At 43.4% G+C, this 14246-nt stretch overlaps 1 protein-coding gene across 4 annotated transcripts in view; it reads left to right on the top strand.

Annotated features, from left to right (window-relative positions):
* Window positions 1-13830, top strand: part of hivep3a (HIVEP zinc finger 3a) — a 38974-nt gene extending 25144 nt beyond the window's left edge. For all 4 annotated transcript variants that reach the window (XM_044171940.1, XM_044171938.1, XM_044171939.1 and 1 more), the window contains exons 2-7: window positions 515-4761; window positions 5378-5556; window positions 7686-7855; window positions 7964-8038; window positions 10103-10716; window positions 12492-13830. In XM_044171940.1, the coding sequence (XP_044027875.1) occupies window positions 904-4761; window positions 5378-5556; window positions 7686-7855; window positions 7964-8038; window positions 10103-10716; window positions 12492-13040 (5445 nt within the window). In that variant the 5' untranslated portion in view covers window positions 515-903 and the 3' untranslated portion in view covers window positions 13041-13830. The remainder of the gene's footprint in view (window positions 1-514; window positions 4762-5377; window positions 5557-7685; window positions 7856-7963; window positions 8039-10102; window positions 10717-12491) is intronic.
* The last annotated feature ends 416 nt before the right edge of the window (window positions 13831-14246 follow it).

Genomic DNA, 14246 nt, shown 5'->3' with positions numbered 1-14246 from the left:
CAGGAGGATCTTGTATTTCCTTGTGAAAATGACAAATCTAATTTTTTTGTTCTGTCTTGCAGCAGGAAGATCTGACTCATTTTATGGGAGTGGGTGGGATATGTAATGCTGTCTGACAAAAAGATATTGTTGTCCACTATTTTGAAAAAAGTAATGCATGGTTCATTAGAAATCACTGAAAACCATGACAAATTCAAATTATGCAGTTATTGGAATGTTCCTGTCAGAGTCATCTGCCATATTGCCTCTCTCTGGGAATGTAAGCAGAATCATCATTTTTACTTGCTGCACGCTGATATATTTTTATGCAAAAAATATTACATAAACCATTCTAATTTAAAAGTATTCAGCAGCCAGGGGAAAGTGAAAGCTGAATGTTATGACACATACAGTGATTATGTAACACATGAAACATAAATATCCATACATGGCAAGCAGAGGGTCAGAGGGTTATCTGTGTCTCAAAGTTGAATTGTATGCACTATTCTATTTAATGAGTTGTTTGTCTTCACAGATCTTTATGTTGAGAAGACAGAAGAATCATATATTCAACTGAGTCAACTGAGCATCAAAGTGTGTGGAGAGCAAGACTGGCTGAGTTCTTCATGATGGGATACTTTAGGTCAGCATGGCAGAGGACTTCCTCCACAGCACATGACATATCACACAGACATTATTTGATGCCGCCGTTCTACATTTGATAGCATCATTCTGCTGTCAAGCAATAAAGTTTAAGCAAAACAAGTGAAAATTATGAAGCCCGACAGTCAACTAAAGTGGATATAATTTGATAGAATTCACTCACATTAAACCCATTATCCAGTTAATGATTTGGCTTGAACTCTGTAGCCTGGCACAGGTAGACACATCCCACTTGTCTACCTGAGGCTGTCCTTCCATTTTATGGAGGCCTTGCATAGTCGCCTGACGAGTGGGGAGCAGTCCGGAGGTCAAGAGCATTGCCAACCAGAGTCTCCTCACAGAGGCCCACCTAAGTCTCCCTCCCAGCCCCATCAGCAACAGCAAACTGGCTCCCAGAAGCCCCATGGCACACAACAGCAACCCAAACAGTCCAGAAGACAGCATCCTGAACGTAAACGTCTCAGGCACCAGAGGCAAAGCTTTGACTCAGATACAGCACTGGAACACAAACATGAGGGAACAAAAGCAACTACAGTTTCTAGTTTGTCACCAGGAGTCCCACCTTCCTCAGCAGGTGGCCCCACCCAGTCTAAACCAGAAACCCAGGAGGGCACCCCAAAACAGAAACGTGAGCGTAAGCCTCAGAGACCAGGCAAATATGTCTGCACTTACTGTGGCCGTGCATGTGCAAAGCCTAGTGTCCTACAGAAACACATTCGCTCCCACACAGGTGAAAGACCCTATCCCTGTGCCCCATGTGGTTTCTCTTTTAAGACCAAGAGTAACCTGTACAAACATCGCAAATCGCATACACACAGGGTGAAGGCAGGTCTGGTATTTGGGGAGCAGAGATCTTTAGAGGAGCAAGTCACTGAGTCAGAAGATGAAACCAGACAGCTATCATCAGCATCTTCCCATACAGAAAGACAAGGCAGTGAAGCCTCAATCAAGAGTCATGAAACAGACAGGGCCACAGATTGCACTGGAGGAAACAATGACTCCTACGCAGTGAAAAAGAGACTGGCCCTGCGTCTAAGTAGAGGAAAACATGGTCCTCGAGACTCATCTGATGAAAAGACCTCATCTCTAATTTTAGGGAGTAAAGGCAGCACAGAATCTGGCTATTTCTCCCGCTCTGAGAGTACTGAGCAGTCACAGGACAGCCCCCCAAACACAAGTGCCAAAAGCTATGCAGAGATCATCCTTGGCAAGTATGGACGTCTTGGACACCTAGAGAGGATGTCTCGGCACCATAACCAGCAGCCCTCTGGTCAGGAGGACAAAAACATCTCATTTACAGTCCCCAAGAAGCAGGTCATTGACCATATCACCAAACTCATCACTATCAACGAGGCGGTGGTGGACACCAGTAAAATTGACAGTGTAAAACCAAGGAGATTCTCACTCTCCAGAAAGAATAGTTCAGAATCTCAAAAGAGTTCATCTATGAAAGAACCGCTTATTCATAGCCCTAAAGCTGGAGATCTGGGCTATAAAAACAGTGGCTCCATCACCATGGGAGTTCCATGTGAAAAATTTCATCATCCATCCTTAAATGTGGAACAGCCAGCTGGCCAAACATCCACTGCCCCTCTGGTGAGAAGTCACTCAATGCCATCTGCAGCTAGTTCATTTGATGCCTCCAGTGGCGGCCCCAGTAAATTCCGCCTAAGTCAGTCCTTTGATGAACGACAGCCTTCCGAAACACAGGCATCCCGTCGCTATGGGATGCTAAGACGGCAGCCAGCTATTGAAATCCCACTTGGTGCCGAACTTACAAAAGAGGAACATGAGGTTTCTCATTCATTTTACCTTGACAGCGTAACCACTGTGCCTGACCACAAGCAAAGTCAACCTCAGCCATATGAGTGTGAGGCCTGTGGCACTGGATGCAAAGATTGGGAAGGTTATAAGAAACATAAGCAAAGCTTGTGCTTGGCACATTATCCCCGAAATGAGGTGGTAATTAGTCATATGGAGTGCTCACAGTTAATTAACCATGCAGTCAGAGCAGGAGCTTCAGCAGTGCGCAAGAGAAGGAAAGAGGAGAGTTTTGAATTTGATGACCCCTCTTCTCCTTCATTACCCTCTCCTGACCTCTTGTCAGGACAGTGTAAAGATGAAAAGGATGCAGCTTATGAGGGCCCCAGAAGACTGCAAACCTGTTCAGTAATTCAACATACTAGTTCATTTGAAAAACAAGAATCTTTGTGCAATGAGAATCAAAGCACTGAGGCAACAAAAAACTCTCCACCTCATGAAGAATATCAACTGGTGCCTCAGAAACAACCCCAACAACAGTCGACAATACCAACAACCCGAAAGCTGGTCCGCCAACACAATGTGCTGGTTCCAGAAATACTGGTCACAGAGGATTCCAACATGAGCACAGAGACCTCGATAGAGCCAACCTCCACAGCAAAACATTCTGAGAAACCTGATGAATTTCAGTGGCCACAGAGAAGCACCTCTCTGGCCCAGCTCCCTATTGAAAAGCTCCCTCCAAAGAAGAAGCGCTTACGTCTAGCCGAGGTTGCCCAGTCCTCCGGGGAATCCAGTTTTGACTCTATATCCCTGCCCCACAGCCCTAGTCAGGACAGTAGTGCATCTTATGCATCCAGTCGTTCCACATCCTTTGAAGAGTCAAATAGACCAGACATGGAAATAGCAACATCGGCACCACTGAGAAGATCAAGAGCTCCTCACATGTTGACAGTGCCTGGGGTCCATCAGCACAGAGAGATGAGGCGCTCAGCATCTGAGCAGGCGCCTCATGACCCACAACCAACTGTCCTAATGGCTGAGACCCGCAGTAAGTCTTTTGACTACAGTTGTCTGTCCCCTGAGCGCTCTGCAGTTGGCTGGAGGGAAAGAAGAAAATGTCTCCTTATGAGACACACTGCTATCAGAGATCCAGATGAGGAGGAGGAGGAGCAGTGTACCATACCGGGCCGTAATCCTGAACACGTCAGCCCTAGCACATCTTCTCAAGCAAGCCCAACGTCTGTGTATTGCAGTAGATCCCCTACTTCTCCTTTATCAGGTGACACAGTCTTGCATAATCCAGTAAAATTACAATGCAAAGAGATCTTTTCTCAGTGGAAACTCAGTCAAAATATTCAGTTGACAGGCAGCACAGAACTCTCCCTTACTCACTGCCCATCTGTAGATCCTGTAAAAGAAGAGGTCTCACACATCCATACAGGGCAGCCCCCTCCTCAAGCACCACAGTCCTATCCTACACATGGACCATCAGGGGCAGCCAGAGCTCGCTACCTCCCCATGTCTACAGGGCTAAAGCTAGAGATTCCCTTACTACATGATGATTATTCAGAGGTTCGGGTAAGTCACTCCCACATCCAGCACTCTGTCCCTCACATCACTTCCAGTCTGGAATTACTGAGGCCAGTCACATCTCCAGCAGTAGCAGTGCGTCTCCAAACAGACACCCTCACCCTAGCATGTGCCATATACACCACATTGTCTCAGTCTGCCTCCTCCAGGCCCCAGGAGAAGGTTGATGCCGTTTCACACAATATAGGTGTCCCAACAGCTGAATACAGAAACCATAGGAACATAAATCCAGACCTTCAATTGTGGTCTGACGATGGTCTGCGGATATCAGGCTCAGGGGGCAACAAGCGCATGCTTTCCCCTTCAAACAGTATAGAGATCCCCCCTGAGTCACAGCAGCAACAGAAACGAGTAAAAGAAGAAGAGGAGAGGGAGATGGGATGTGTTGACAAGGCATTGGTGGACACATGCAATCAGGAAATCAAAGGGGAGAATCAATCATGTCTACCCAGTGTTTGTTCTCCCATCACACATGTTGGACCATCATTTCCAAGTCTGCTGTCCAGCACCTGTAATAGCTGGTGCTATTTGAACTACATTAAACCAAACCCTTCTACTTTGGATGAACAGAAGCCCTCAGTGTATTCATCGTGGTCCACTAGCGGCTATGACCCCAACCCACCTGGCCTTTCCAGCAAGACAGCTCTGTCTCTGCTGCACTGTAAGCAGAGGCTCAGTCCCTCCATCTACACTATATCCCCCATGTCAGTCAGGACAACTGAATCAATGGAGCAAGAGGACAACAAAAGACCATGCTCCGCTGAGGTAATTACAACACTAGCTACTATTACAATTGTCTGTAAATCTGTAAGATAGCACTGTATGTAAAAATTGACCACAACGAGAGAATTTCCAGAATTTCACATTTATTAGACTGATCAAAATGTAGAAGGACACAGAAGTTTGAGAGAGAGTAGATGACATGTGAGTCACATTTGAAACCAATATACCACAATTAAATGGTGGGTGCCCAATGTTAAGGAATCCTGTAGACCCATAATTCAGGTTAAATTCATTCAAGAGTCTACCTGGCATGGTTTACATTTTCGGTAGGTTAGCATAGCAAGCCTCTTTGCTTTTTTCTCAGGTGTACTGAGTAGAAGGTGCGGGAAAGGGTGAGTAAACATTGCAAGATTGTATCTTTGCCATTCTTAAGGTAGCCTCAGGCTAGGCAGGAAGATACTTTGCTAACTTTTCCAGCACCAAATTTATGTTGATGACCTGAGTGTAAAAATCTTTACGATAACACCCAAAAGAAAAAAACATATGTGCTTTAACAAATGCTATCAAACACAACGTTCAATGAGAATTCCCAATTTTTGTCTCCCTGGGCATGCTGGAGCAGAGTTGGTGAATTTGCCCATGTCTCTTTCGAGTGTAGGTCTACAACAGCCAGTCGTACTGCAGAGACCATGAGGGAACAAGGAATGGAGAGGAGTCAGCAGATGACGACAGGTCAAACAGAAAAGAGGAGAGGAAGGAAGAGAAGAAGGAGGAGGAGGAAGTACAGTCATGCTCCAGAAATAAACAACCTCCTGAAGTTTGGATCTCTGAGAGAGGGTGAGTATGAACTAATGACAGCTCAGCACTGTGTAAGATCCATAAGAACATTAGTTTACTGGTGACATAATGTCTATATTTACACTGTTAAATCTGATGTACCTCATTACTTGTGTACCTCATTAGTGTTGAGGCCTTGCGTCACATATTGTGGTATGTTGTGGAAACTGTTGTCTGTCCACCATGTTGGAGAAGCTAAGGCTTGGCTGTCTGCACCAACAGAGCCCGTCTGTTGAGGGGCTGAAGCCAGGAAACTACTTAGCTTCCTTTGCTCCTGCAGAGATTCATTTACACCAAACATCACAGCCATTCACATGGAGCGGCAGCACATTTCATTCTCTTAGACTGACCAAAGGAATGAGTATAAAATATACAGTACGTACATGTACATACATTAGTCATTAAATGGAGCCTGCCATACTGAATGGAATTGGGGAGAAAAACAGGCAAAGTGTATAAAAAGAAAAGTGTTGGGGTTTAATAATATATTTTAAATTATATACTGTCCTTTTATTATGAATTGATTATTTCCCAGGGAGGTTAAAGGATAGGTTCACAATTTTCAAAAGTCTGTCTTAAAACGATAATCAGGTGGCCATATGAACATTGAAACAGGTTTTGTAATGGGAAGTTTTATGTCATTGCCATGGGAAGTACTTGTTTCTGATTGGCTGGCAGGTGTCTATTAAAACTGTATAACAGGACACCTCAAACAAACATCCAACAGTTTAACACCGTTCTAAATCAGTTTACAGTACAGTATATTAAAATGCTAGTAACCATAGCAACAATACTTCCGCTTAATGCTGTTTTACCAGATAATAACTCTCACTGAAATAGACCTAACATTGTGTTAAAACTAAACTAAACTTTGAAAAATGATTTACGATGTTGTTATCCTCTGGTAAGTGGCCATAGCATAAGCACGGTTACACACAAGAGGTGTCCTGATACAGAAAATAATGCACTCAGTGGAGGAAATGCAACTCTGCCATGTGTTTTTTGTCCCAGCATAAGAGTTCAGGACACCTTGCTGTGTATTATCCCTAAACCAGACACACTCAGTACTTCTGATACCCATCAAAAATAAAAACTGCGATGCAGGGGAGTGCAAAAATGTGCCATCTGTCTCATTTTGGTTTGGGAGTGTGTCTGTGAACAAATCCCTGTTGTGACTCATGTTGACACTCATCATCACAGCCTTCCTAAAAGAGTGAGTCATCCTCACGCCTGCTCGCTTTCTCCTTCTCCTTCTCAGTTCAGTCTGTGGGGGCAAAAAGACAAAACCGAGGCAGTAGTCGAACACTGCCATTTTTTCTTGTTGACATGGGGGAAGGCAAGGGCACCTGGACTGAAATCTTGGGTATAAATGTGTGCTGCATGAAAAGCCTATGAACATAGCTGCTTTATACTGTACAGGGAGTGTTTCTCTTTCAGTAACTTGAAAGTTTTTCGACACTGTAAAAGCCACCGTTTATGATACCTGCCGAGTTTATCCAGCCGTGAAGCCTGTAGTGAAAATAGAAGAAAAAACAGCCGATTATAATCAGAACGATTGTTTGTCGTAGGAATGTGTTTTCATTTTCGGTGTTTTTTCATGCTTATTTGGAGCAGCAGCTGGTCTGGGCCAGGGTTTCCCTCCCTCTCTGGCCTGTTTTTATTGGCTGGCTCCAGCAAACCCCGGACCTTGGGCCACATCGTAGGCTCCCCCTTGTTCGGACTCGGTGGTGGTGTGAGCAGTGATGGGGTTATAAGGCAGTGGTGGTGGTGGTGGTGGGGGGGGTGTTCTGGTTTTGGCTTATGAAAGCTGCTCTGTTGAAGCTGAAGCGGGTGCCTTGCTGAGGGACCCACAGTGTACATGGACATGGATGGGTGGACCTCGGGCCCAGCTGCCACAGTGTGAGCTCCATGTGTAGTCGAGGCCAAACAGATAGCGTACGTACACTGGATAAATACAGGCACTAAAAAGCTGCTTACAGGTGCTAAAGGGCCTGCAGGCTGTCTGTCAGGTCCAGTTACACTCATATTGATTGTGATTATCAACCTGAGAGGAGCGGCATCAATACACAACTGACAGGGAAATGCTCTGAGGACGAAACTGAAACCTGTTGCTCTCTTCACACCTACAGATCAAATGAGAAGTATGCTATCATGGATGGTGGAGGTGGAAGGAAGTGCCAAAGTGAGGACTGTGATTTCCACCTTAAAAATACCAGTGTGCTGCAAAAGTGCAGCAACCGCATCACAGAATCCCCACCATATAACGGCAAACACTGTAACGTTTCTTTCAAAGTCAAAGGTAAGGATAGACAATGACGTTTAAAAAAAAAAAACAAAGTCAAAGTTTGTGATGTCCGTGTTCACTGCGCATCCAGTATGAGCTCAGCCTTTCTTTTGTCTTTTACAGGAAGCCTCACTGAACACGTGAGATCCATGTCACATGGAAAAGAAACCTGTTGTTATCCGGATGGCATAGATGAAGGTATGCTATGTTGTTAATTTTTACGAGTGTGCTTAAAAAGTTATTTTTCAAACTGCTAAGAAAGTGCCAGTGCTGATATTTTGAAGTGAATGTACTAATAACCAGTATTTTCTGCCATTGCTCAAACATGGTCGCTGAATGTTTAAGTGCATTTTTCTTTGTTTTGGAACTGATTTTGCTATATTAGCTTACCATTAGCACCCAAATGAGCTTTATAGCACATTAGCTTCCTGGCTAATATCTCCTTATCTATGAGCATGGACACGTCTTGTGTTGCACCTTGGTTTGTTGATCGAGCAAGCAAACAAATATCTACTGGGGTAAAATGTTTGCAGGCTACATAGCTAAATAGCTGTACATAGCTAAAATTCAGCTGTAGCAGCTTATTGATCTTATGCGTTTCAGCAACAAAGAAGTGCTCCAAGTTGAGTCGTCTTTTAACTTCCTGTCTATACCAGAAGCGGGAATGTGTCACATTGTGCAGATTGATATCTGCTGCTTGTTATCACCTTGCACCGACATTTTGTCAAATATCTGAGCAGTTTTATAATAAAAGTTTTATAACGTAGAGCGTGAAGGGCCGACACAGCTGGAAGAAAATAAGACTTTCTTCTCTACAGCAGTCCGACAAACATCGACCGTAGTTTACATAGCATCGTTAATTAGATCACTTCTCCGCCCACACAGCACCAGGATCAGCTGTCAGCAACTTACTATTGGGTATTCAAAATTATATTATTAATGAAATATATATTACAAACGTTTATTTTAATTCACGCTGATGAATCAGATTCCAGACCAACAAAGTAAAAATCTGCTGGTTTAGTGATGTGTGTTTGTGGGGAATGAAAAATAATGTTAATAACTTAATAACCTGCATCATTGGTCAGTTGGCATCAGAGCTCTTGAAATCTTTCGCCATAGAAACATCAAGCTGCTGCTGCGACTCACAGCCAGCTGGTTGCGCTAGCTTTAAACTAGTTAACGCAGAATGTAACTTTTCGCCAAAGATTGTCTTTTTAATCTGATGTCTGTGGTGGATGTGGTGGTGTTAGGCCATATGACCCTGCTATTCATGCTGCTATACCCTTTGAGAAATGTATAGCAGGCTGTGTGAACCAATCAGGATGGGGCGGGCTGCATAAGGGCAATAAACCTAACTGCAAATGTCAAGATCGCTCGGTTTATATGCTAATTGAAGTGGTTCTTATTCTTTAGTACCACTGCTAGGAAAAATTCTGTCTGTCCATAGCTTGTAAGCTACAGTACCAGTGCTATTTGTTTACATTGTGCCTTGGTGCCCTTGATGTCTCAGCTGTCAATCAAACATGTACAGTGATCCGCCCCGCTCAGAGGCTTGGAAGCTAAAGGAGCTTTTCTGATGTATCTCCAAAGACCTTATTTTCTTCCTCTTTATAATATAAAGCATTCATAGTAAATTAGAAATTCACTTTGCAACAGATTTTGTCCACAAAAAGAGTATCTTTTGTGATGTCAGATTCTGTCTGCTTATACACTTTGTCTCTTTGATTGAGCTTCAACATTTAACATTTGTTTGAAGAGAAATGTAAACATCGGTTAGCAGCTTATCAAGATCTTGGACGTACAAGATGGAAGATATGTGGGAGAAGGTTTGCCACGAGAAACATGGGAGAGGCTCTCATACGTTACACCCAGAGAAAAAATGTACTCGGCTGGTACTAACTGGCCACAACACAGCCCACTTATGCCCGTATACTTTCTTATTATTTCCTGGACATCTCTACACGTTGGTGCAGTTAGGCAAGTTAAGACTTAAATAACTCAATGGGAAATTTAATTGAAAATAAAATACTTTTGCGCAGTGTTTCTACCAGAATTTACCGCTTGACGGTGGAGAAAAAATAGTCCTAATTAGGAAGTGATCTCTGTTGTGTGTACAGTAGATGACTGGCCAGTATCAGCCTGGTACACTTGATATTGAATTGTTTTAACAACAGAATGGAGTTGGTTGTTAGTGTAAGAAAACTGGAGAGAAAGTAAAACGAGCAAAATGTGTTGAAAAGTGAGTTTTTCCTGTCCTAGGAGTCTGCGAAGAACATTCAGCTGACCCAGATAAACAAAGAGATCATCAGTACTCTGATCAGGGGAAAAGTGGACATGATGAGGAAGATAATGCAGAGGACAAGGATGGCAGACGTGATGAAGACAACAGGTCCAAGGCAGCTGAAAGCTCTCACACTGCCTCCTCTGATAGTGAGAAACTTCATCCAGGAGGCCAGCCGATGGAGCCTGAACCCAGCCAATCCGTCCCGCTTCCCCACAAAGATTCTACCCAGAAGAGCTCGGCCAGCGCCAGGAGGGCCCTGTTCGCCCGCAGACGCCTTGACGCTTCAGCATCGGCGTCCTCCGGAGGCTCCCGTTCTCCGAGTACTGAGTCCCTGATTCCGCGGAGGGAGCCGTCTCCACCGCCACCCAGGCCTTGCCAGTCCCCTGCTCCCCCTTCCTCCCTCTCCCCATCCAGTTGTCATGTCACCACCTCCGCTCTGAGACCAGTCTCCCCTGTTACGGGTCTTTCTGGTATAACAGTCCACTCCCATGGATCGGAGTCCTCTGGGCCTCCATGCTCCCTGGCAGACACATCTGCTCAGTGTCAAGCCTGTATTCACCCAGGAGACCGACCGGCTACAGCAAGACTGGTGAGTCACTTCAACTTTGGCTTCAAAGAAACACGGTGACATGAAACTATCTAACCTAACCCAGCCATTGTTTTTTTTCTTAGTCTGAATCTGCCGTGATGCTCTGTTTTTGTCGTGTGTATAATTAACGCTGGTCAAAACGTGGCTTTTGTTCAAACCGCAGTCACTCACCTGTGACTTGATCCATCTCTGTTAGTTTAGCCTACAGTTTTAAATAAATCAGCTTTTGGCTCACAAAGCTAATCTTGTGTGGCTCAGTTAAATCCCAGTAAGTCAACATCTAGAACAAATATAGATAGGCTGGTACATATGAGGTTATTTTAAAGTCGGACATTTATTGGAAAAGGAAGGAAAAGGCAACTCTCTTGTTTTATATCACTCGAACCAAGCCTGCACCTCCGAACCTTAAAATAATGCAAATAATGCTGGCTCCCAAATAGACACAACATGTTTTCCCTGGGCAGCCGCTGATAAAATCAGAAGCAGGCCGATCGTTAAATACCAAAGATTGGAACCACATGTCGATGAAAAAAAACAACGTGGGTGAATATCTCAGTTCACCCTAATAAAATAAAATAAAAAACATGTCTACTCCAAACTTGTGGTTATGTTATGGTGTAACCTCACCGCTTCCTCCTCACACTAATATAGGTCTCATGGGAGTAGATACTAATTCACATTCTCTGAAGGGTTGTTTTTCACATCTGCACACATTTCTGTTCACATGTTAGCTATATGTGTAAACTGAGTGTATTTTGTAAGGGGAGCCATTTTTATATGCCTAAATATTTGATGTGTACATATATGACCGTCTGTAGACCTGCTACTGTGAATATATGCTTAAAAAAGTACCACCCGTGACTTTCTTTATATCCTTTCATATATAGATATAGATATATTTTTACTAATTTTAGTAATTTGATAATGTTTCAATGTTATTTTACACACCATTCTACACTAGTGTAATATCAGCCCGTTAGCTTATCATAGATATATTACTATCTTCATATATATGTAGTCCGATTAGTAACAAGAGGTCATTTAGACCTCAGTGACGCTGTAACAGTTTGTCCACCAGTAAGTTGGTTTCAACGGTAAAATGTCCCACCCAGTACATATCTTGGTCACATTCCTTTAATAACCAAATGTAAGGGAATTTCATCAAAACTGTTTGCCTATGTTAGAATTTATGTTAAAAAAAATAATATCTCCCAATTTATCATAATCAGATTTATATCGGTATGGGTAAAAATTCTCACTTAAAAACTGAATTAAGTAATGACTGAATGAACTGGACCTCTGTAGGTGAGCTGTCGGCTGCTTACTCAATGCCACACTTACACCGTAGAGGCAGCTACTAGCTAATTAGACTGAGACCCATAAGAAACATCTAGTCAAAATTTAACACATCGGCATGCTAAATGTTCTTGATGTTATTGATTAAACCATTAGCATGTGCTTTTATTGGTTAAGAACAAGGCTTTTTAACCTCCAGAGATAAAGTGTCTTTCACTGCTGGTCGCTAACTCACAGCACCTCCCCAGAACTCTTTTAAAAGTTGTTTTCTCAGCAACCAAGGCCAAGTCATCGATGAGTCATTGCTATTGATGGACAACATTAATGGTCATTGCTTGCCACAGCACTTTAAAAATCATACGTATGGCCCCTTTAAATCTGCCTCCTTGTCTTTACTGTATCCTGTTCATTTTGCTGAGTAGTGACCTAGTTTCCCCAGCAGAGCCATTTAGGTTTCATTTCATGTTGTTTTGTTGTAGTCTGTGGACGAGGTTGGTCTGACCCACGTCACCCCACATCCCATGCGGCCCCGGGGAGCCCACAACCTCCTGAGTCACCTCCCTCTGCACTCCCAGCAGCCGAGCAGGGCCCCAAGCCTGCTGATTCCCATCGGGGGAATACACATGATTCAGCCCAGGTCCCTCCTCCCTCTGTACAGCCTGGTGAGCAGCCCCGCAGCAGCCACAGCTAACCCCGCAGGGACAGGGACAACTTGGAGACTAAGTGACGCTCCGAAGGGGAGGTTTTCTCTGCTGCAGCGCCAGGATACTCTCAGAGAGACGTCGGCCAGCAGCCGAGCCAGCCCGCCGGACCCCGAGGCATCAGGGGGAAAGTCCGGGAGCAGCCAATCAGACGCTCTATTACACAGAAAGAGTCGAGGGTGCTTCGGCGTCCAACATCCGTCGAGTCCCGGGACAGAGACGAGGCATCTGGAGGTAAACACAGACGCACATGTTACAGAGAGGTGTGTTTACCCCGAGGCCACCCAAGGCCAAAAAATGGCTCCTTCCTCCCAGACACAACTCTGATAGGAGGGAGAGTCTGAAGGGACAGACTGAAAGTCTAAAAACCAGAGTCTGTTGTAAAAACACAGCACTGGTTTAGAGACCAAGGACAAAAGGCAAGAGCACTTCAGCACCGCTTCTGAATGACGCTACTATGTAATTATATGAATAATATATATAGACACTATGTTAGATATGCAGTATGTTTTGTAAATCTTTTTTTACCCTCTTGTTTGATGTCATCGGTGTTAATTTATTTATGTGCTATTATGCAAATTCTGTACTATATGCAAAAGCAGCTGGAATGAAAATAGACAACGTTTTAATCAGTTTCCCTATTAACCCCTTTGACAGCTCTAATATACTATTGCTGTGTTAATGTACTGTATTACCAAAATGGATATAGGAAGGTACTACAAATATTTATTCACCCCGACCAGTATTTTGAAGTGCAATTTTATGTCAAGATTGTGGTTTGAAATGTCATTCTGAAAGGCTGTGATGATTATTATTATTATTTGTCCGTTTTTTTGTTGTTGTCGTCTTTGTTTGTGTTCAAAGAAGCAGGGTTACGATCACCTCCTTTTCTAATGTCTTAAGGAAAAAAAAGTTTCAGATCAAGACATTTGGAGTGCACTGACAAATAATTTGATATCCAGAGGAAACCTGTTTCACGAACATGGTAGCTACGGTACCGTTTTTTTCATAAACAGATACATGTATTTTTGTGTTGTTGCTTTTATAAATGAAACAATCACTCTGTCATTTTCATGTTTGCCATTAAACTTCTCATTTTTACAGATTTATATTAAAACTGTGTTACGTGTGTGGTTTTTGAGTTAGATATTGGTCTTCTTTTCCAGTGGAACATAAGGTTTTTCAAATGCTAATTGATGGATAGAAATGAATGGAAATGTGATCGAATGTTTAATCGGAGGTTGACCTTTAAACATCTACATCTATGCACACATTTTCAGCGCTAATTATATGAAGAAGTCACATCAGGAGTGATGTCATAAAAACAAGCAGAGTGCAGTGCCAAAGTGAGCTAACCGAGGAGCATGGCTGCTTTGAGTTCCTCTCTGCTTCTCAGTCTGAACTCGCTGCTGACCTACAACAAGCTGCCAGAAGTTTTCGTTTGCTTTGTTTATTGCAATGATTTTGTTCGTTTTTGCTGTTACATTTTATTATCCCTATCATGTGTTTAATATGTGTTGCTCTGTGGCTGCA

This window comes from Siniperca chuatsi, linkage group LG17 (assembly GCF_020085105.1).
Source record: "Siniperca chuatsi isolate FFG_IHB_CAS linkage group LG17, ASM2008510v1, whole genome shotgun sequence".
Taxonomy (NCBI): Eukaryota; Metazoa; Chordata; class Actinopteri; order Centrarchiformes; family Sinipercidae; genus Siniperca; species Siniperca chuatsi.
This window is presented reverse-complemented; position numbering and strand designations above follow the sequence as displayed.